Source organism: Chiloscyllium punctatum, chromosome 40, assembly GCF_047496795.1.
Source record: "Chiloscyllium punctatum isolate Juve2018m chromosome 40, sChiPun1.3, whole genome shotgun sequence".
NCBI classification, from domain to species: Eukaryota; Metazoa; Chordata; class Chondrichthyes; order Orectolobiformes; family Hemiscylliidae; genus Chiloscyllium; species Chiloscyllium punctatum.
Window position 1 is genome coordinate 64,799,275 of NC_092778.1, and position 23,318 is coordinate 64,822,592.

Here is a 23,318-nt window from a genome sequence, read left to right on the forward strand (position 1 = left end):
TTCGCAATGATGTTTGGCATATGTAACCCTGGTATATTTTGCACCATTTGCAACTTCTGTAACATGATGCTCCAACTGCCTCATCAGTGTCCACCTCCTGTGAGGCTACTGGATCCCATAGCCTCAGTCACGTCTATTGGTCCTGCCAACTGCTGAGACCATCCACTGTCAGGTATCCTGGAGATAGTATTTTAATTAGTTGCCTGTGTAAATCATCTCCAGTTTTTCACAACAGCTATATCTTGGTTTCCCTTGTAATTGTCGAGAGTGTGATGCTGGAAAAGGACAGCAAGTCAGGCAGCATCCGAAGAGCAGGAGAATTGACGTTTTGGGCATAAGCCTTTCTCATTCCTTTTCTAGCACCACACTCTCGACTCTGATCTCTAGCTTCTGCAGTCCTCACTTTCTCCTAATTGATTTTCCCCTGTAATAGAGTTGGAAATGGGTCCCTGGAATCAAAAGGTAGCTCAACCTATTTCCCAACTATTTTGAACTTTCTGTGGTAATTCATTTAAAGACATACCACCAAATGATTGTTCTAAACATATTGAACAACAGAGTATGATTTTATTCATAATATTCTCTGCACAAATTGAAACGACGTTAGTGAGCCAGTTGGGTTTTTCTGACAACTGTTTTACCAGTAGATTTTTAATTCCAGATGGTTTCTATTCCCATCTGCTGTGAGAGGCTTTGAACCTGGGTCCCCAAAGCATTAGCTGAGTTTCTAGATTCCTGATGAAGTGCTTATGCCCGTAACATCGATTCTCCCGCTCCTTGGATGCTGCCTGACCTGTTGTCCTTCACCAGCACCATACTCTCGATTTCTGGATAAATGGTCTAGCAGCAACACACTAGGCCACCATCTCCTATTAGATCTATAAGTTAATACAAAACGTCAAGTCTGTTGAAACCAATTAATCTATTTTGAAGAAATGGTTGGCTTAGTATTTACTGTTTTAACTGTTTTATGCTCATCATCTTCTCTTCCAGTCTTCTTGGTGTCCTTTATGGTTCTGTCATAGCATTCTTTTGGCACTGTGACTTGTTTATGTCAGAGGTATTTACTTTTCTAGGCTGCCTTGACTGTCTTAATCTTTTAAGTGTAATCTTTTAATATGTGTCTGACTGATGAAATATTAATTATAATAGATCATTGAATCAGCTGGTAAATTTAATTAACCTATTTACTGATTGCAGAATTTATGTTTAAGAATATCAAATTTATAGCCATTCATATAATACCCTGAATCCTAATACCCTGATTATAGAGGTTTGCAGTATTTCTCTTGGGAAAAATGTTGCAAGTGCTTGATAACCTCTAGTGAATTTACCAATTTAATTCGTGAGTCTGTGAATATAGACCTTTGCCCACCATTCTTTGGTACCATATCACCACACTTAAACAAAACCATTTTTCATCCGTTAATTGACTGTACCAAGCATTCCTGTGTTGCATGTCTCTACCAGATACAAGGCTTTAACTTCAGACCTTGATCTTGTGCCCATATTATTGCTTTTAAAACATTGTGGGACTTTCCCAATTAAAGTCTCTTTTTTTTCTCTTGTGCTGCAATCAACACACTGTCTCCGGGTCTGAATAGAATAGGAACTCTTAATTGTTACATTCCCACTTTACAGATCTTCCCAGAAATTTTGATATTTGTCATCGAGCTCTGCAGATCATAACAAAATATGTGCCTTCGTAAGTATACCATTCTGCCATTAATTTCTATGGCGCCAGACACGAGTGTAAGCCTCATTGAAGGAAACATTGTAGCATGACATAAAGCGATAGTTGCAAGAATTAATAATGTATAACAAGCAAAATGGACTAGATGCAACAGCAGTATTCAGTTAGCTAATTTGGAAATTGCATTAGATTCTAGGTTGCATTGTCAACCATTGTTTGTTCTCTTCAATCTTGGTAAGCCTTATTAAGTGAAAGAGAGAAAGTGTTCTTTCTAAATTGTTTAAACAGATAGTGATTGGTAGACTAACAGCTGAGAACATGAATGATAGTGGAGTAGTAACAACTTAGCATATTATCCAAGTTAAACTAAAATAACACTGATTTGGAGATGCCGGTTTTGGACTGGGGTGTACAAAGTTAAAAATCACAGAACACCAGGTTATAGTCCAACAGGTTTAATTGGAAGCACACTAGCTTTTGGAGCGATGCTCCATCAGGTGATAAAGGAGCATCGCTCCGAAAACTAGTGTGCTTCCAATTAAATCTGTTGGACTATAACCTGGTGTTCTGTGATTTTTAACCTAGAATAACACTCTGTAGATGAGTGATCAAATCTGAAACCCATGAGTTAGCTAACTTTCAAATGGAGATCAAAGTGAAGTCATACTTTGAGAAAGCAACCGATGTAATCAAAGACCCCTCCCACCCCAGTTGTGCTATCTTCCACCCTCTTCCGTCAGACAGAAGATGTAAAATTTGATAACACTACCAACAGATCCAAGAACAGCTTCTTCCCTGCTGTTGTCACAATTTTGAATGGGTCTCTCAAATGTTAGTTCTGATCTCTCTTATACCTTCTCTGTGGCTGCAGCGCTGTATTCTGCACTCTGTTCTACCACCCTGATGCACTTTTTATGGTATGATCTGCTTGTATAACATGCAAGACAACACTTGTCAATGTATTTCTGTACATGTGACTACAATAACTTAAACACATAAACAAACAAATCAAACAAACACATCATTATGGTTTTGAATTGATTTTTTTGAAAACTTATGCTGAATACAAGTACAGAAATATATTAGTGAGTTTTGAGAAGATTTGTATCTCAGGTTAAGGTTCGGGATGTAGGTTTGCTCGCTGAGCTGGAGGTTTGGTTTTCAGACATTTCGTCACCATACTAGGTAACATCTTTAATGAGTCTTCGAACCTAGGCTCCGAATTCGGAGGCTCACTGAAGATGTTACCTAGTATGGTGACGAAACGTCCAAAACAAACCTTCCAGCTGAAGAAGGGCTTATGCCCGAAACGTCGATTCTCCTGCTCCTTGGATGCTGCCTGACCTGCTGCGCTTTTCCAGCAACACATTTTTCAGCTTCCAGCTCAGCAAGCAACCTACATCCACAGAAATATATGTTGGACCATGTACTATGGCTAACTGTAGTATTTTAGTAGCATAGCAGCTAGATCAACTGAATACATTAAAATAAATTATACAGGTTCAGATGCCAGTGATAAATCAACGTGTTTGTTTAGTATTAACAAAGTACAAGTAGGTAATACATCTATATGTTTATTACAATAAGATATATGAACATGGCAACAGGAGTAGGCCATTCAGCTACTTGAGCCTGCTCTACCATTCAGTGAGATCGGAGCTGATCTGTGACATAACTACATATATTTGCCTTTGGCCTGTAACTGTCAATATTTTTGCTTAACAAACGTTTGTCTACCTCCAGAATTAAAATTAACACCTGATCCAGCATCCACTGCCATTTGTTGAAGAGAGTTCCAAATTTCTTCCACCCTTTGTTTGTGGAGGTGCTTCCTAACATTGCTCCTGACTGGTCTGGCACTAATTCTCAGACTATGACCTATAGTTCTAGAATCCCCAACTAGTGGAAATAGTTCATCTTTGTCAACCGTGTCTTTTACGTCAATATATTGAAGACTTCGAGGGCGGCACGGTGGCACAGTGGTTAGCACCGCTGCCTCACAGCGCCAGCGACCCGGGTTCAATTCCCGCCTTGGGCAACTGTCTGTGTGGAGTTTGCACATTTTCCCCATGTCTGTGTGGGTTTCCTCTGGGTGCTCCGGTTTCCTCCCACAGTCACAAAGATGTGCAGATTAGGTGAATCGGCCATGCTAAATTGTCGGTAGTGTTAGGTGTAGGAGAATGGGTCTGGGTGGGTTGCTCTTCGGAGGGTCGGTGTGGACTTGTTGGGCCAAAGGACCTGTTTCTGCACTGTAAGTAATCTAATCTAATCTAAGATTGCTGCTTAATCTTCTCAATTCTAAAGAAAACAGTCCTGATTTGTATAACCTCTTCTCATAAAGCCTTTGAGCCTGTCATTTACTCTAATCATACAGGCAAGTTTCAGCTAAATAATATTGAATAATGACAGATTCTATTGTTACATCTAGATGTCAGGTGATTTGCATTAAACCTATTAATCCTTATTATTTTATGACGTTTAAGTGTTATATGGCGTTAAACCAGTAGATGGCACTGGCACATCACATATATGGCAATTTCGCTAAAATGTACCTCTAGATTATGTAAGTAAAATAATTTTCCATTCTGATAAACACCACACTTGAGTAGAACTATAAATCTTAAAATGTTGACCTGTGAGCTGCAATTTAGATCGTTCTAGTTCTTGTACAAAGCAATTAATGATTCTTAAATTGATGTAATTGAATGGTAGAGCAGACTAGTTGGACTGAATGGCCTACTTTTTTATTCACTCATGGGATGTGGGTGTCGGTGGTTGGGCAAGCAACAACCTTTTTAGTTCCTGTCCCTAACTGCCCTTGAGAAGGTGATTGTGAGCTACCTTCTTCAAACACATTGTGAAGGTGCCAGTTTTGGACTGAGGCGGATAAAGTTAAAAATCACACAACACCAGGTTATAATCCAACAGGTTTGTTTGTGAAGTGCAGGCTTTCAGAGCGCTGCTTGTTCATAAGGTGGTTAGTGGGGCAGGATCATAGGTCACAAACCTATAGTAAAAGATCACAGTGTCATACAACTAATGCACTGTATTGAACAAACCTAGATTAGTTAAATCTTAGTCACTTAGAATGGGTTGCAGGTTTCGATTCATTAATGTATAAATCCCAGAACTTCTTTCAAGTCATATTCTGGAGGTAACTTACAGTTTTATAAAAAAGGGTGACATCTCAACTTACAATGCATTAAAGGTGCGAGGTTAGAGTCGGTCTTTATTCCCACCTTGAGTCAGCCTGGTTATGTTTCCAAAGTAGGAATTGATAAAATGTCACATGGACTGATTGCGTACAGATTGTGTACTTTTTGAACAAAATAGAATGTATCTGCAAATATAAATCTACAAATGCAAATTCACCCCATAGACTTATATTTGTGTGTGTGCAAACGTGCCTAATTGACTGTGAGCGTGAGTGTGAGGAAATCCAGGATTTTGAACCAGTCACACTGAAGGAAGGGCACTATGTTTCTAAGTCAGGATGGTGAGTGGCATGGAGGGGAACTTGCAGGTGGCGGTGTTCCCATTTATCTGCTGCCCTTGTCTTTCTAAATGGGAGTCCTAGGTTTGGAAGGGGCTGACCATTGATCTTTGATGAATTTCTGCAGTGTATCTTGTAGGTAGTTCACACTACTGCTGCTCAGTTTTAGTGTGGAGGAAATGGATGCTTGTGGAGGTAGTGCCAATCAAGTGGCTGCTTTGTCTTAAGTGGTGAGTGTTGCTGGAGTTGCACGCATCCAGGCAAGTGGGGAGTATTCCATTACACTCCTGACTTGTGCCATGTAGATGATGGGTAGGGTTTGCGGAGTCAGGAGGAGAGTTAATTGCTGCAGTATTCTCAGCCTCTGACCTGCTCTTGTACTCATTGTGGCGAGTGTTCCAGAAGTTGTCAGTTTCCTAACCAAGCTGTTCTAGAGCAGTTACAACACTGGAATTTACCCGACACTTTGGAAAATTGCTCAGATATGTCCTGTACATAAAAAGCATAACAAATCCAACTGGGCCAATTATCACTCCATCTGTCTACTCTTGATCATCAATTAGAGTTCAGTTAAGAGTTAACCTCACTGCTGTGGCTCTGGGGTCACATTTGAACTAGTTCATGTGAGGATGGCAGATTTCCTTCCCTGAAGGATATTTGTGGCAACTTCTGCTCAGATATCTTTGGTTATATTGCTGAATCTCTTTTCTGTTCTTATTTTCATCCTCTGAGTTGAAGTAATTGATGAATGATGAGGGAGGTATACCGCTATTCAGGGTATCCAGTCCAATCCACAGATTTTGTATTGTAATTTTCTTATGTTTGTTGTATTGTTTTCCTAAGTTATGATCTCGTATTAATGCATCTTGTTTCTATGAGATTATCTCATTCTTATTATGAGTTGTTTATATACTGAACTAAAATGTATATTTTTAAAACTTTGTATTGGCAGTGCACCACAATTTTTGATGCCGATACTGGTTGAAAAATTTCCATTTGCAAACAAAGCAGCCAGAATCCTGGTAAGCAGAGTATCTTCTTTGCCATCAAACTCTAAAACAAAAGCACCGTTATAATATGTATTGTTTACTAGTGTTATAAATCAATCGCATTTAAATTCTGAGTTTCTTTGACTTTTTAAAAACATTCACTTTTATTGTGAAGGTTTTGCAACTGGTTCCAGCAAAATATTTCTGTACTATCTATTTGGACGAAACTGGCTGGAACTTGCAACTTCAACGGACAAAAACAAACGAGTCTTTTAACAAACTAGGAGCAATGGGGTGTTCAGCAACCATTAATTCTGGCATGTTGAATTCTGCTCATCTGTCTGCCCATCGTGCAACATAAATGTCAACTCTTATGGCCATTACAGTGTAGCCTGGCACCTGGTAAAATAAGTGAGGCTGCTGATTCCCTTTTTCAAAAACAGTGAAGAGAGCTAAAAGTACAAATTGAGAAAAAATAAACTTGGTTGAACCTCCAACATGAAATAAGTGTAATAATGAAAACAGTTGCATTTTGTGGCAAAGCAACACTGGGCACGTGAATGGGAAATCCAATTTCAAAACAAAAACAACATTTCAATAGATATAATTGCAAAAACATATTTCCATAAAACTACTACTTATGGGTATGATACTGAGTTGCTTTCTCCATAAAACCATGCTCTTTTTACTGTCATATTGGCCTTTTTCTGAATGTTTCTTGTCAGCAGAAGTTAGCCAAAATTGCCACAATAGACCAATTAATTTATGTTTGCAGACTTTGTTAATGGACAAATAACCATCAAATGTTTTATTTTGAAAAAATATGGTTTAAGCTTTTTGAAAATTCATTTACTATTTTGCTGACAGCCTAACTTATATGATTTGAAATAAATGAACCATCAATTTATGTATATATATATTTTACTGATTTTTGTCAGGAATGTTATGTGCACAATTTACTGAGGATCACTGTATATTTCCCAGTGCTGCGCTTAAAGATTTTGGAACTTGTAGTGGAAAAAATCCTAAAACTGGATGTAAGTACTCAGCAACTTGAATTAAAATTCTGAAGTGAGTTGTTTGTAAGTGGTTGGTAATTAACTTCTTGCTTTAATTCAAATGACTAAGATTTCTCAGATACTGCAAGAACAATGCATTTGCAATTTTTGTTTTAACTACCTAATTTTGTTTTTCTTGAAAAAGAAAAATACAGTTGACACTGTTTATTTAACATTTTGTCCTAGAAGAGTTAGAATGTTGCTAAGAATGTAAATCATGTTGGTAGAAAATGTTTAAAGCTTTAGCAATGGACTATTTATAGCATCTATCCCTGATTTCATTATATTAATGTTCCTTATATGACAAAATGGAGCTGAAGCAAAAAGAGTGTAAATTTTTTTTAATGACACAGGATAAACACCACAGAAAAAGACCATGAAACCTAATTAGTCATACCAAGGTTTATGCTCCACTCAGCGCTCCTTTTTTCTTTATCTAAATCCACCATTGTAACTGTCTATTCCCTTTTCCCTCATGTTTGTCCAGCTTTCCCTGAAATGCATCTATACTTTTCACTTCATACATAGTCTGTGGCAACAGGTTGCACATTCCTGTCACTCCTTGGGTAGAGGTTTCTTGTGAATTCCCTACGTGATTTCTTGGTAAGAATCTTATATTGATGACCCTTAATTATGCTCCTCCCTCTAAGGGGAAGCATTCTTACTCTATTCATTCCATCAGAACCTTTCATAATTTGAAAGACTTATATTTACTCTTCAGCCTTTTATCGAGGAAAGAAATCCAATTGTTAATCCTTTATTACTGTGTATTTGTATGTTTATTTTTAAGATATATATTTATTTATATATAGATATGCTATAGACTGTAGATAAATAAAGCAACAAGCAGTGTACATGTTACTGTGTGTGGTCTAACCAAGGTTTCATGCAGGTTTGGCTAAAACCCAGTGTTTGTTTCTTCCATGACCTTACTAATCTGTGGTGCAATGAAGTGATTGATGTGTCTGTACTCTGACAACCATTTGTTTTTATGCTTCATCTGGATTTCCACCCTTTAAGTAATAAGTAACCTGTCTATTCTTCCTACCAAAATGAACTGTTGTGCCTTTCCAAATGACACTCGCTTGTACAGACTGAAACAAGATTAAGTTGTTGTTTATTCAAACATGATACAAGCAATTACAACTTGTACAGAATACCATCAATTGAGATGCACATCTTGGCTTCAGGGTTCCTGTTGTGTTGATGCATCTCTGACCCAAGGCTCCTTCCATGCAAGCTGATCCGAGGTTCTTGCTACCAATCGACCTTTTGGCTGGGGTTAAATCCTATGTTTAAGATCCCACCCACTCTGTTCATTCACCTTCAGCTAACACATTCCCACATGTTTCTGTGGTTGTTACCTCCCGATGTTTCTAATACCTGTTCTTGCTTCCATTGTTCTGTGGTTTCCTTATGCTATAGTTTCTACAGCTTCAATACACTCCATTCTTTGAGCCCAGTTCCTGTTTCTTGTAGACTCAGTACAGTTCACACTAGTTGATTAGTTGATCAATTACCTGTTCTCATATTTGGTCAACTTGTTCAAGTCCATAAATCCATTTTACCATCTAATATTATCTGTGTTAAGCTTCATTTTGTCAATGAATTCTCCTTTATCTTCACACTTTGCTTTCTGTCTTAAAGTTAGTAATCCATTCTACTTGCATCTTGATCCCACACATTATAACTTTACTTATTAGTCTATTATAGGACACCTTAACAAAGGCCTTTTGAAAATCCAGAAGAATTATATTTAGTGCATTTAGTTCCGGTTTAATGTGCAATTACTGCTCTCCTAGCACAGATTCTGGCTTTTATTGTTACTTTTGGCAGAGATTACTTACATTTTATTCACTGTTAATTCTGTTTGAATGAACTCAGTGTTGTTTGTTCTTTTCTGATGCAGTATTTGACTTGGATATCGATGCACAATCGTATTGGGCTTACCCTAAAGAATGTTGTGAAAAATAACTTAATACAACCTAAATTTTACATTTATTTCTAAACATGTAAAAAAAAAGTTGCAAGGTGTAGTAATGGTTGCATTATTTCCCAGGTCAGTGCATCTCGTAATGACATTGAAGATGCAGAAGAAACTGTTGCTGAGACTAAGAATGGATTGTCTACATGTGCAGAGGAAGGCCTCTTTGATATGGTAAATACTTTGAAAACTGTTTAAAGCCTGTATTTTCTGTGAATATTTGTATCAGTTGTAACTGGAAGTTGTATAGAATTTTAATGCAAAATATTAAGACATGCTGAGGAATATCACACCACTGCCACAAATAAAAATGTACCTCCATCGATCTAGGCTCCTTACAGCTGTAAATGATGCAAATAACCTACCTCCTCTCACTTTTATAAATCTGACAAAGAGTAGAGTACATTTCCTAATTTGTTTTTATATTGCCATGGTCCTAGCTTTTACATTGACTCTGGAATATCAAAAGCTTTGATAAACTTTTAATTAATGATGGTCACCAATTTTGAAAAGTTAATGAGTGGTGCAACTTAGCATCTGGTAAGCATTTGAAATATGATCAACAAAACAATACATTATCCCATTACTTATGTAGTATTGTAATTGTACAGACAAGCTGGTCTGTACAGTAACACAATTCAACTTTGAACTTCCCTGTGATTTGGAAACTTTGCAGTAAATGTGTCTCAAAGTATATAAAATTATCAGAAGAATCTGTCCACAACAGCATGGAAATATGAATGATTTATTGTATTGTTAAGTAGTATCTGGTAAGTGTCTGTGAGATATGGGAGTTTGAATGTAATATGTAAAATGGATCTGGGCATATGCTTTTTCTTTTGCTAGTAGCTCATCACTGTCTAACTCATTTTGCATGAGTTAAAAACCCAGTGGGTTTTTAGACCTTATTGGGCAAAAAAAATGCAAACCAACTTTGCATCCCAGCTACTGCTTGACAGTGTATGAAGACTAGCTCCTGTGAGAACTGTGTACTTTGGGGCATGGTTGGAACTGATCGGTGGTGGAGGGAAGTGAGAATGTTAACAGTGCATTTTCTTGGCTACTTCATATTTTTCTTATGGCCTTCTGTTCGTATGTTTTCTCTCTGTGTAGGATGAGGATGAAGAGAAGCAGAAAATTCGTTTGTCACCGCCAAATGACGAGATGGCTCATCCAGTGGCTCAAAGATTGGACATTCTGATGTCTGTTTTGCTGGCTTATATAAAGGACTTCTGTTATGATAATGGTGTGAACAATAATGATTTGCTATTTCATAGTATCTTCTTAGTAATAAAATAATTTTACTCAGTTATTATGGGATATTTGCAAGACTTAACTATGTCAACATTTAAGGCCCATTACTGGATGTCCTTGAGAAGGTAGTGGTGAGCCACCACCTTGAACTGCAGCAGTCCATGGTGTTTAAGGCAGAGAATTCTAGGATTTTAATTGAACAACAGTGAAGGAATTGCCTTGTTGTTGCAAGTGAGAATTGTCTGTGGTTCAGAGGGGAAATTATAGCTTGTGCTGTTCTCAAATATTTGCTACCCTTATCATTCAAAACAGTAGAGTTTGCAAGTTTGGAAGGTGCTGTTAAAGGAGCACTAGTGAGTTACTGTAGTGTATCTTGTAGCTGGTATATACTTCTCCACTGCGTGTTAGTGTTGGATGGTGTGCCAGTCAAGCAGATAGCTTTGTCTTTAAGTGTTGGTGGAGCCACACTCATTCAGGCAGTTAGAGAATATTTTATCACACTCCTGACTTACACCTCATAGATGATGGACAAGCATTGGGGAGTTACTTGCTGCAGTATTCCTAGCCTCTTGACCTGTTCTTGTAGCCACAGTATTTATATATCCAATCCCTCTACACCTCCATCCACCAAGGCCTCCAAGTCCTCTGTTTTTTCCTCTCCTGACGTCCCCAACAGTACCCTTCCACCGACACTCTCGTTTGGCTGAACTGGTCCTTACTCTTAACAATTTCTCCTTCAAATTCTCCCACTTCCTCCAGACCAAAGGGGTAGCCATGGGCACACGTATGGGCCCCAGCTATGCCTGTCTCTTTGTTGGCTATGTAGAACTGTCGATCTTCCATAATTACACTGGCACCACTCCCCAGCACTTCCTCCGCTACATTGATGACTGCATTGGCGCCACCTCGTGCTCCCGCGAGGAGGTTGAGCAATTAATCAACTTCACCAACACATTCCACCCTGACCTTAAATTTACCTGGACCATCTCTGACACCTCACTCCCCTTCTTGGACCTCTCCATCTCCATTAATGACGACCGACTTGACACTGACATTTTTTACAAACCCACCGACTCCCACAGCTACCTGGATTACACCTCTTCCCTCTCTACCTCTTGCAAAAATGCCATCTCGTATTCCCAATTCCTCCACCTCTGCCGTATCTGCCTCCAGGAGGACTAGTTCCACCACAGAACACACTAGATGGCCTCCTTCTTTAGAGATCACAATTTCCCTTCCCACGTGGTTAAAGATGCCCTCCAACGCATCTCGTCCACATCCTGCACCTCTGCCCTCAGACCCCACCCCTCCAACCATAACAAGGACAGAACGCCCCTGGTGCTCACCTTCCACCCTGCCAACCTTCGCATAAACCAAATCATCCGCCGACATTTCCACCACCTCCAAAAAGGCTCCACCCTTCCCACCCCTTTCCGCCTTCCGCAAAGACCATTCACTCCGTGACTACCTGGTCAGGTCCACGCCTCCCTACAACCCATCCTCTCATTCCGGCACCTTCCCCTGCCACCGCAGGAATTGCAAAACCTGCGCCCACACCTCCATCCAAGGCCCTAAAGGAGCCTTCCACATCCATCAAAGTTTTACCTGCACATCCACCAATATCATTTATTCTATCTGTTGCTCCCGATGCGGTCTCCTCTACATTGGGGAGACTGGACGCCTCCTAGCAGAACGCTTTAGGGAACATCTCCAGGACACCTGCACCAATCAACCACACCGCCCTGTGGCCCAACATTTCAACTCCCCCCTTCCACTCTGCCGAGGACATGGAGGTCCTGGGCCTCCTTCACCACCGCTCCCTCACCACCAGACGCCTGGAGGAAGAACGCCTTATCTTCTGCTTTGGAACACTTCAACCCCAGGGCATCAATGTGGACTTCGACACTTTCCTCATTTCCCCTTCCCCCACCTCACCCTAGTTCCAAACTTCCAGCTCAGCACTGTCCCCATGACTTGTCCTACCTGTCTATTTTCTTTTCCACCTATCTACTCCACCCTCCTCCCTGACCTATCACCTTCATCCCCTCCCCCACTCACCCATTGTACTCTCTGCTACCTTCTCCCCACCCCCACCCTCCTCTAGCTTATCTCTCCACCCTTCAGGCTCTCTGCTTTTATTTCTGATGAAGGGCTTTTGCCTGAAACGTCGATTTTACTGCTCCTCGGATGCTGCCTGAACTGCTGTGCTCTTCCAGCACCACTAATCCAGAATCTGGTTTCCAGCATCTGCAGTCATTGTTTTTAACCACAGTATTTATGTAGCTGGTTCAGTTCAGTTTCTGATCAGTGCTAACGCCTCCCATATTGATAGAGGGGATTCTGTATACGGCAATGCTATTGAATGTCAAGAGATGATGGTTAGATTCTGTCTTCTTAGAGATTGCCTGGCATTTGAGGTGCAAATGTTACTTTGCAGTTATCAGCCCAAGCCTGGATGTTGGTCAGGTCTTGGTTCTGTATTTGTGGAGTTGCAAATCATAGAATCCCTACAGTATAGAAACAGGCCATTTGGCCCATTGAGTCCACACCACCCGTCTGAAGGACATCACACCCAGACCCACCCCCATATCCTATTCCTGTAACCCCGCACTCCACAAGGATAATCCAATAGTCTGTACATCTGTGGACTGTCGGAGAAAACTAGAGTACCTGAAGGAAACCCACGCAGACATGGGGAGAATGTTCAAACTCCATACAGACAATTGCCTGAGGCTGGAATCGAACTTGGGTCCCTGTGCTGTGTGGCAGTAGTGCTAACCACTGAGCACTATGCCTGAGTATTGTGCAATCATCAGCAAACGTCCCAACTTCTGACCTTATGGTAGAAGGTAGATCACTGATGACTTTTGGACCTAGGAAACTACCCTGAGCAATTTATACAGTGATGTCCCAGGACTGAGATGAATGAGCTCCAACAACAGCAAGCACCTTCCTTTTGTGATTGGTATGACTGTAAACAGTGGAGACTTTTCCGCTGTACAATATTCTGTTTAAGCTGTGCACACAGCCACTCCAAGGTTCCGTGCATGCTAATCACCATCAGCATGACAATTGGCGTCAGCATGCCGATCGCGGCACTGAACTCTGATTCCAGAAGTTGCAGCCAAAAGAAAAATTAGAGTGAGCACTGTCTTTATTTCCAATTGACTCTCTAGGTTTGCTAGGGCTTCTTGCTAGCAGAACTCGATCAAACTCTTTATTAATGTCAATTGCAGTCACTCACATATCACTTTTGGACATCAGTTCTTTTGTCCATGTTTGAACCAAGGCTATAAAAATGTCAGCAGCTGAGGAGTTTTAGCCTAGATTGAGTATCCTTGAGCAGTTTACTATTAATCAAGTGCTGCTTGATAGCACTTTCAAGACACCTACCATCAGGACATACCTGAGCAACTTTGTATTTTTGGGTAGATGCCATTGTTATAGCTGTATTGGAACAGTGTGGGCCAGCCCAAGTCTTCAGTAATAATGCTGAAATCTTCTAATTTCCCACAGCCTTTACAGTATCTGGTGTCTTCACATGGAGTTAACTGAATTGGTTGAAGACTGGCATTGGTCCTGATGGGGAGACCAAGATCACAGCCTTTCCTTTTGCACTGGTGTGCTGGTCTCCCCTATTGTTGAGGATGGTAATATTTGTGGAACCTCCTTTTCCTCCAACTCTTGTTAGTTGTTTAAATGTGCACATTCCCGACTGGATTTTAAAAAATATTCATTCACAGGATGTGGGTTTCTCTGGCTAGGCAGCATTTATTGCCCATCCCTAATTGCCCAGAGAGAAGTTAAGTGTCAACCACATTGCTGTGGGTCTGGAGTCACATGTAGGCCAGTCGTTGTTTTTACCTACATGTAGGCCAGACCAGATAAGAATGTCTCAAAGGGAATTAGTGAACCAGACGGGTTTTTCTAACAGTTGGCAATGATTCACAGTCATCATTAGATTCTTAATTCCAGATTTTGTATTGGATTCAAATTCCACCATTAGCTGTGACAGGATTTGAACCTGGGTGCCTAAAACATTACCTGGTTCTCTGGATTAACAGTCCAGTGATAATATCACTAGGCCATTACTTCCTCATGTAGCACAGTCACAGAATTTAGATTTGACATAATGGTTGTGGGATCACTGAATTCTGCTTATCACATGCTGCTTCCACAGCTTGGCATGCTAGTAGTCCTGTGTTATAACTATCAGGTTGACCCCTCATTTTAGGTATACCTGGTGCTATTTCTAGGATGCCCACTTATTCTCTGAATTGAATCAGGAATGGTCCTTCAGCTTGATGGCAGTGATAATGTGGGGGACATGCCAGCTCATTAAATTATAGATTTTGACTGAGTATGTTCTTCTGCAGCTGATTTCAGCAGTGCTTCATGGATGCAGTTTTGAATTGCTAGATCTGTTCAAAATCTATCCTATTTAGCATAATATTGTCATACGACGCAATAGTTGATATGCTCATTTTGAAGGCAGGACTTTTTCTCCACAATGACTGGGCAGTGGTCATTCCTACTGGTGCTGACTTGGACATATGCATTTACATCAGGTAGATGAGTTAGGTTTAGGTTAAGTACATTTTCCCTCTCATTGGTTGTCTCACTATCTGCTATATACCCATTCTAGTAGCTATGTCCTTCAGATGCCAACTAGTCAGTCAGTAGTGGTGCTCCACCTGGTGATGGACGTTGAAGTCCATCACTTGGAGTACTTATGCAGGTAAGATGGGTGGCTCAGTGGTTAACACTGTTGCTTCATAGCATCAGGGACCCAGGTTCAAATCTAGCCTTGGGTGACTGTTTTCACAGGTTTCCTACAGGTGCTCTGCCCACAGTCCAAAGATGTACAGGGTTAGGTAGATTGGCCATGCTAAATTGTCTCATAGTGTCTGGGGATGTGCAGACGTGGTGGATAACCATGAGAAATGCATGGTTACAGGGATAAGGTGGTGGGTGGAATGCTATTCAGAGGGTTGGTGTGGACTTGGTGGGCTGAATGGCCTACTTCCACACTAGGGATCCTGTGACTTTCCCTGGTTGGGGAAGATTACAACCAGGAGTTACAGTTTCAAAAATAGGGGAATGCTACTTCGGTCTGAGATGAGAATTTACTTTACTCAGAACTGTGAATCTTTGGAATTCACAGAGGCCTGTTTGACATAAGATTGATAGATTTTTGATTACCAGTGGCATAGAGAATTACTTAGACGGGGTGGATTAAAGGCATTGAAATGCTTGACCCGCCATGATGGCATTTCATGACTGAGGAAGGTTCAATGGGCTGAATGCTGTACTCCTGTACCTATGAATTAGCTGTATTTTGCAACTTAATATCCGTCTGTATGGAAAGATATAATAAAGAAATTAACTATGTCTCTGATTTACTGATGACTTTAGATTTCCCTGTGTTCATTTGAGGAGGGTTCCAGATCAGTCTGCAGTCTTTTTAAGTACAAGATCACTCTTTGAATTTAAGGACACCCAGGATCTACACTGAAGAATATAAACAGTTTATTTTTAGTGCTGTATAAACTAAAACCACTTTTATATGATTAGTCACTTTGTCTTCAAATCACCAAGTCTCAGTGTGACACCTATGGCAGCAAAATACCTCAAAATTGTTCAAAATGTTTAAAAATAACTCATTTAAATAGTAACATGATGTTTCCATGTTGATATATATACATTTGCAATATTTCATTTATTTACTTCGCTTCTCTTATTGCAGGCGAATTGGTGTTGACCAGGACAAAAGAATTGTACCGAGACTTAATAGTAGTATTTGATAAACTGGTCCTACCCACTCATGCTTCATGTCACGTCCAGTATTTCATGTTCTATATCTGCAGCTTCAAGTTGGTGAGTGCAGATTACTTCTTGGGTTGACAATTTTTAAAACGAAATAATTCAAAACAAATAATTGCCAATTGTTTAGTTAAGGGATGAAATAGATCCTGCAGTGTTTAATTTTCTACTTTGTGTCTTGATATAAGTCGTGAGACCCCAGGCTGACTGATGTACCATATGCTGCAGTGCACCCTAATCTGCAGGAAGCTGTTGAGCACACAGCATAGCAGATTCTGATTTCAGCTATGAACCAAAAACATATTTCTTTAATAATTGTAAATAGTGCTCCACAGTTCTAATCGTTTTACATGCGTTGTAAAATTCAGTTATCAAGGGAGCTAATTTTGGAATATCTTTTGAAACAGTTGTTAAAGTTTCTTTCTGTATCTGGTAAGCTGAGGCCATGCAGTCTATTTTCACAGAATCTCAAAATTGTTATGGCAAAGAAGTGACTATTTGGCCCATTGTGTCTCACCAAGAAAGCAGCATAACTTGAAGCCATGCTCCTGCATTTTTTCCTTACTGTTGCACTTTTTATTTCTATTTAAGTAATCATTGAATGCCCTCTTGAATGCCTCAATTGAAAATGTCTTCACCACTCTCCAAGCAGTGCATTCCAGAGACAGGCCATTTGTTATGTGAAAAAATATTTACTCATGTCACATTTACTTCTTTTGTAAACCACTTTAAACTGTGCTCTTTTGTTCTTGATTCTTTATGAGTGGGACCAGTTTCTCATTATCTACTAACTCCAGTCTCCTCTTCAAAGAGAACAGTCCCAACTCTCCAGTCTGTCCTCATAACTGAAGTTTGTCATTCCTGAAGCAGTCTTGTAAATCTCTTCTACACATTCGCCAATGCATTCACATCTTTCCTATAATGTAGCACCCAGAACTATACTCAGTACTCCATCTGAGGACTAATAAGTGTTATAGGAACATTCAGCATTACCACCTTGCTCTTGTTCTCTGTGCCTCTCTTAATATAGCCCAAGATACTGTGTACTTTGTTAACTTCTCTTTCCACCTGCCCTGTCACCTCCAATGATCTGTACACATAATCACCCATGTTCTTCTGTTCCTGAACTCCCTTTAGACATGTACTCTTGTTTTATATTATCTGGCCATGTTCTTTGAACCAAAACACATTGCTCACGGTTTTCTGCATTGAACTTCATCTACCACCTCTTTGATCACTCCACCAACATGTATATATCCTTTGAAGTTTTATTTTAAAACTATGCTTGAAATTGCTGTCCATCAAAAAAGCCCACAAAGAATGAGTTTTTGCACTCTGCTCCAGAATGTCTGTCGTATGTTCATACTTTGAATGTCCTACTTAATGTGCTGTCATCCATGTATAATGGTAGCTAATGTGAATTCCTCACAATTTACAATAAGCAACTAGCAATAATTAATTTTTTAAACTAGCATGTATTTTGTGCACAGCAATACAGAATCCAATTTGATGATCAACTCTTAGCTAAAATGCATTTTTGTTTTTAACAAGAAGAATCTTCCATTGGCAATTTGACCTATGCATCTCGGTATTTAAAATGGAGTTTGTACAGATTACATTATTATAAATCCTACTTATCTTGTTTCTCCCCCAGAAGAAAATTAATCCCTTACAGCAAAGCTTCCAAGCAGAAATGTTTCCCTAATGGGTTCTGTGAAAGTTCAGGATATCAGTCTATCTTTGGAAATGTAATTCATCAACTTTCAAATGCACTCTGCAGATCAATGCGTGTCCTTATTGCAGTAGGTCTACAAATACCAGTTTTAAAAAGAGCAAATATAGAATGAATGAAATTGGAACATGGGCCTGAGGAGTAAAATGCTTAATTTTCTGACTGTTATTTTTAAGGGATTGGCAGAGGCTTTCCTTGAACACCTTTGGAAGATGATGCAGAATCCAAATAATCCTGCAGTAATAAGACAAGCAGCTGCAGGCTACATTGGAAGTTTTCTGGCAAGAGCAACGTATATTCCTGTGGTGTAAGTGACTGTTACTTGATATTATAACTTGACAAATTTTAAATAGTGCACGTTATTTCTAGTTTTTAAATGATAAGTTCTATAATGAGTGACTGCAAAGATTTTTTTCATATTTATGACAGTGTAACATTAGATTTAGATTACTTTAGATTTAGATTACTTACAGTGTGGAAACAGGCCCTTTGGCCCACCAAGTCCACAATGACCCTCCAAAGAGCACCCAGACCCATTCCCCTTCATCTAACACTATGGGCAATTTAGCATGGCCAATTCATCTAACCTGCACATTTTTGGAATGTGGGAGGAGCACCTGGAGGAAACCCACGCAGGCACAGGGAGAATATGCAAACTCCACATAGACAGTTGCCTGAGGCAAGAATTGAACCCGGGTCTCTGGTGCTGTGAGGCAGTAATGCTATCCACTGTGCCACCGTGCCGGCCACTTACATGGTCTTTCATACATGATTACTACTTGGAATCTACTGTATGTAGTGCTATGTACTTATAATTGATGTGGATTCCAGACACCTGGGTAATATATGTTGCAAGATGACTTATTGCTTTAAAGATGCACAATATATCACTGTATTTTCACTGTCACTGGGTCAAAAACCTAGACAGCTACTGTTGGATGTACTTATACCTCAAGGACTGCAACAGTTCAAGAAGACAGCTCACCACCACCTTCTCGAGGGCAATTAGAGAGGGCAATAAGTGTTGACCATTTATTTTTCATCATGTAGATAACTTGTATTCATCTAATATTTCACTTTCTTTAGGTTTCTTTTGCAATATGTCTTGATTCTGTTGCTTTCTAACCCAGATGCCATTCTGCAGCAATGTCCAATCATGCAAATGTCATCGAACAATTGGAGATGATGGACAAGTGTTAGAGAATAAGCAAGATTAATATTAATATTGCACTAAGAAGTGAAAATTGCTTTTATGTTTTAAGTAAATCAGAAACTGTTCTGATAATAAACTAATTAACAATGATTTCAATTCCCTTGATTAGCACTGTGAAAACGTGTTTGGATCTGCTGGTCCCCTGGATACACAACTACATTGACAGCCAAGATGCTGGAATGAAAGCTTACTGTGATGTAGCTCTGCATGGGTCATTCTACTCTGCCTGCCAAGCTGTATTTTACATCTTCATATTTCGTTATAAACAAATACTGGATGGAAATCTGAAAGAAGGTGATTAATGAAATCTTGTATTAAATTTGGTACCTTTTTAAAGTGGAAACTAATGTGAAATTTTGAAATAAGATTTTCAAAGCTGTACAAAATGAAAATGAAGGATTTACCTTTATTATAATGGAGTGGGGAGATGGTTTTAGTAAAGCCAGGCTACACACATGGTGATGATGTGCAGATTTGTATGTGCAGTTTCCTAGATGGCAAGTTAATTTTGGTCACGTTGCAGTGTGAATTTATGAAGAGTCTCCTCTTCACATCACAGTTCATAACTTACTGTAAACTTAGACAGACGCCAGTCTGAATCATAACTTATCACCTAGTAAAAGAGCAGCAAATGTATGGTAAAATTGAAGCAGACCTATTGAGCTCATCATACCTGGGAATTGCTGTCCTTGAGGTAACATTGCACTCAAGGTGACGAATTTTTGGAATTCTCTGTCATAGAATTCCTACAGTGCAGATAGAGGCGATGACTGTTAAGTTCAGTCACTAAGCAACAGTGATGTGGTACAAGGATCAGTGCTCTTTGTCGTTTATATAAACGATTTGGATGTAAACATAGAAGATATGGTTAGTAAGTTTGTAGATGACACCAAAATTGGAGGGGTAGTGGACAGCAAAGAAGGTTACTTCAGAGTACAAAGGGATCTTGATCAGATGGGCCAATGGCCCACGAGTGGCAGATGGAATTTACTTTAAATAAATGTGAGGTGCTGCATTTTGGAAAGGGAAATCAGGGCAAAACTTAATGATCAGGTCCTGAGAAGTATTGCTGAACAAAGAGACCTTGGAATGCTGATTCATAGTTTCTTGAAAGTGGAGTCGCAGGTAGATAGGATAGTGAAGAATGTGTTTGGTATGCTTTCATTTATTGATCAGTGCATTGAGTACAGGAATTGGGAGGCTGTACAGAACATTGTTGAGGCTATTTTTGGAATACTGTATACAATTCAGGTCTTCCTGCTATAGGAAGACTTTTGTGAAATTTGAAAGGATTCAGAAAAGATTTACAAGGTTGTTGCCAGGGTTGGAGGGTTTGGGGTATAGGGAGAGGCTAAATAGGCTGGGGCTATTTTCCCTGGAATTTCAGAAGCTGAGGAGTGACCTTATAGAGGTTTATGAAATCATGAGGGGCCTGGATAGGGTAAATAGATTAGGTATTTTCCCTGGGGTGGGGGTGTCAAAAATTAGAGGGCATTGGTTTAAGGTGAGGGGGAAAGGTTTAAAAGAGACCTAGGGGGCAACTTTTTCAAGCAGAAGGTGATGCGTGTATGGAATGAACTGCCAGAGGAAATGGTGAAGGCTAGTACAATTGCAGCATTTAAAAGATACCTGGATGGGTGTATGGATAGGAAGGGTTTAGAGGGATATGTTGGCAAATGGAACTAGATTTATCTAGGATATCTGGTTGGCATGGTTGAGTCAAACCGAAGGTGCTGTTTCCACGTTGTAATCTGTATGACTCTAAGTTCAGGACAGAGGTTGATAGATTTCTAGATACTAATGATATGAAGGAGTATGGGGATTGTGTGGAAATATGGCATTGAGATCAATGCTGAAAATGTGTTCGTGGAAAAGCGCAGCAGGTCAGGCAGCATCCAAGGAACAGGAGAATCGACGTTTCGGGCATCAGCCCTTCTTCAGGAATGAGGAAAATGTGTCCAGCAGGCTAAGATAAAAGGTAGGGAGGAGGGACTTGGGGGAGGGGCGTTTGGAATGCGATAGGTGGAGGGAGGTCAAGGTGAGAGTGATGGGCTGGAGTGGGGTGGGGGCAGAGAGGTCAGGAAGAAGATTGCAGGTTCGGAAGGCGGTGCTGAGTTCGAGGGATTTGACTGAGACAAGGTGGGGGGTGGGGAAATGAGGAAAGTGGAGAAATCTGAGTTCATCCCTTGTGGTTGGAGGGTTCCCAGGCCGAAGATAAGGCGCTCATCCTCCAACCGTCGTGTTGCCATGGTCTGGCGATGGAGAAGTCCAAGGACCTGCATGTCCTTGGTGGAGTGGGAGGGGGAGTTGAAGTGTTGGGCTACGGAGTGGTTGGGTTGGTTGGTCTGGGTGTCCCAGAGGTGTTCTCTGAAACATTCCGCCCTCCAACTACAAGGGATGAACTCAGATTTCTCCAGTTTCCTCATTTCCCCACCCCCCACCTTGTCTCAGTTAAATCCCTCGATCTCAGCACCGCCTTCCTAACCTGCAATCTTCTTCCTGACCTGTCCGCCCCCACCCCACTCTGGCCTATCACCCTCACCTTGACCTCCCTCCACCTATGGCATTCCCAACGCCCCTCCCCCAAGTCCCTCCTCCCTACCTTTTATCTTAGCCTGCTGGACACACTTTCCTCATTCCTGAAGAAGGGCTGATGCCCGAAACGTCGATTCTCCTGCTCCTTGGATGCTGCCTGACCTGCTGTCCTTTTCCAGCAACACATTTTCTGCTCTGATCTCCAGCACCTGCAGTCCTCACTTTCTCCTCCATTGAGATCAATGGTCAGCAATGATCTAGATGATGGAGCAGGCTCAAGAGGTTGAATGCCTTACTTGCTTCTGAGTTTGTGTGATTATAGGAAAGATGTAATCAAGCTGTAGAGGGTTCAGAAAAGATTTCCCAGGATATCGCCAGGAATGGAAGTTTTGAGTTATAGGGGGAGGCTGGATAGGCTGGGAGTCTTTTCAGTGGAACAGAGGAGGTTGAGGGGTGACCTTAGAGATTTTTAAAATCATGAAGGGTATAGATAAGGTGAATGGCAGGTGTCTTTTCCTTCTGGTAGGGATTTCAATACTAGGGGCCATATTTTTAAGGTGAGAGGAGAAATATTTAAAAAGGACATGAGCAATTTTTTTACAGAGGGTGGTTTGTGTTTCGAATGAACTTCCAGAGGGAGTGATGAACAGTTACAGTGTTATTTAGATAAGTACATGAATAAGAAACATTTGGAGGGTTATGGGCCAAGCACAGGCAGAGGCGGTACTAGTTTAGTTTGGGATTATGGTTGGCAGGAATTGGTTGGACTGAAGGATCTGTTTCTGTGCTGTGTGACTGTATAATAACTTTAAATTTGACAGGTATAATACTTAGGGATTTCCCTTTTACTTTATTTTCCATTGAAGGCTTTTTAGATTGGTGTAGTGTATTTTCAGTATTGTACAGTGAATGTTAAAAGAGTTTTCAAACAAAAAAGCAGGAGCTTATTGTTATATCATTTGTCTTGGTGTACAGGTTTAACATACTTACAGAATCTAAATTTTGAACGTATAGTGATGTGCCAGCTGAATCCTCTAAAGGTCTGTTTACCTTCCGTTGTCAACTTGTTTGCAGCAATTACTAGGTGAGTACTATTAGAAGTTGATAATCCAATAATCTTGAGCATAAACACACTGACTTTGACATTGCATATTATATTTGATTGATTTGAATTATGAAATGTACTGAATTATTCATGCTACATTCCAGAAGAGTTCTAAAAGTTGTGACAGAAGCATTGAAGACATCTGTATATTAAACTCCAAACCATTTTCTAGATAAATGTAGATCTTTAAAATGTATAACAGCAAAATTATAATTACCTTTAAAATGTTCATATAATGTTCAGTATGCATTTAACGAAGAGGAGAACACATCTAGAAATGGTTTGATTTGAAGTATTACGTAAAAGATGCATTGCTGAAAATTTGTTTTTTCTGTTGTAAAATCTAAAGCTTTACTGTTTGATGAAGAAAATTTGAGGAATTTGATGAGTGCAGAATGAATGCTTTAATAACTAAATATCTCAAGGCAACAGTTTGATT

At 40.0% G+C, this 23,318-nt stretch overlaps 1 protein-coding gene across 2 annotated transcripts in view; it reads left to right on the top strand.

Moving 5' to 3' along the window:
* The window catches only part of rrn3 (RRN3 homolog, RNA polymerase I transcription factor), a 42,913-nt gene that overhangs the window by 14,285 nt on the left and 5,310 nt on the right, over positions 1–23,318 (top strand). For both annotated transcript variants that reach the window (XM_072560143.1, XM_072560144.1), the window contains exons 7-15: positions 1,642–1,705; positions 6,139–6,208; positions 7,114–7,212; positions 9,293–9,391; positions 10,331–10,463; positions 16,218–16,348; positions 18,203–18,333; positions 19,349–19,533; positions 22,750–22,858. In XM_072560143.1, coding sequence (XP_072416244.1) covers positions 1,642–1,705; positions 6,139–6,208; positions 7,114–7,212; positions 9,293–9,391; positions 10,331–10,463; positions 16,218–16,348; positions 18,203–18,333; positions 19,349–19,533; positions 22,750–22,858 — 1,021 coding nt within the window. The remainder of the gene's footprint in view (positions 1–1,641; positions 1,706–6,138; positions 6,209–7,113; positions 7,213–9,292; positions 9,392–10,330; positions 10,464–16,217; positions 16,349–18,202; positions 18,334–19,348; positions 19,534–22,749; positions 22,859–23,318) is intronic.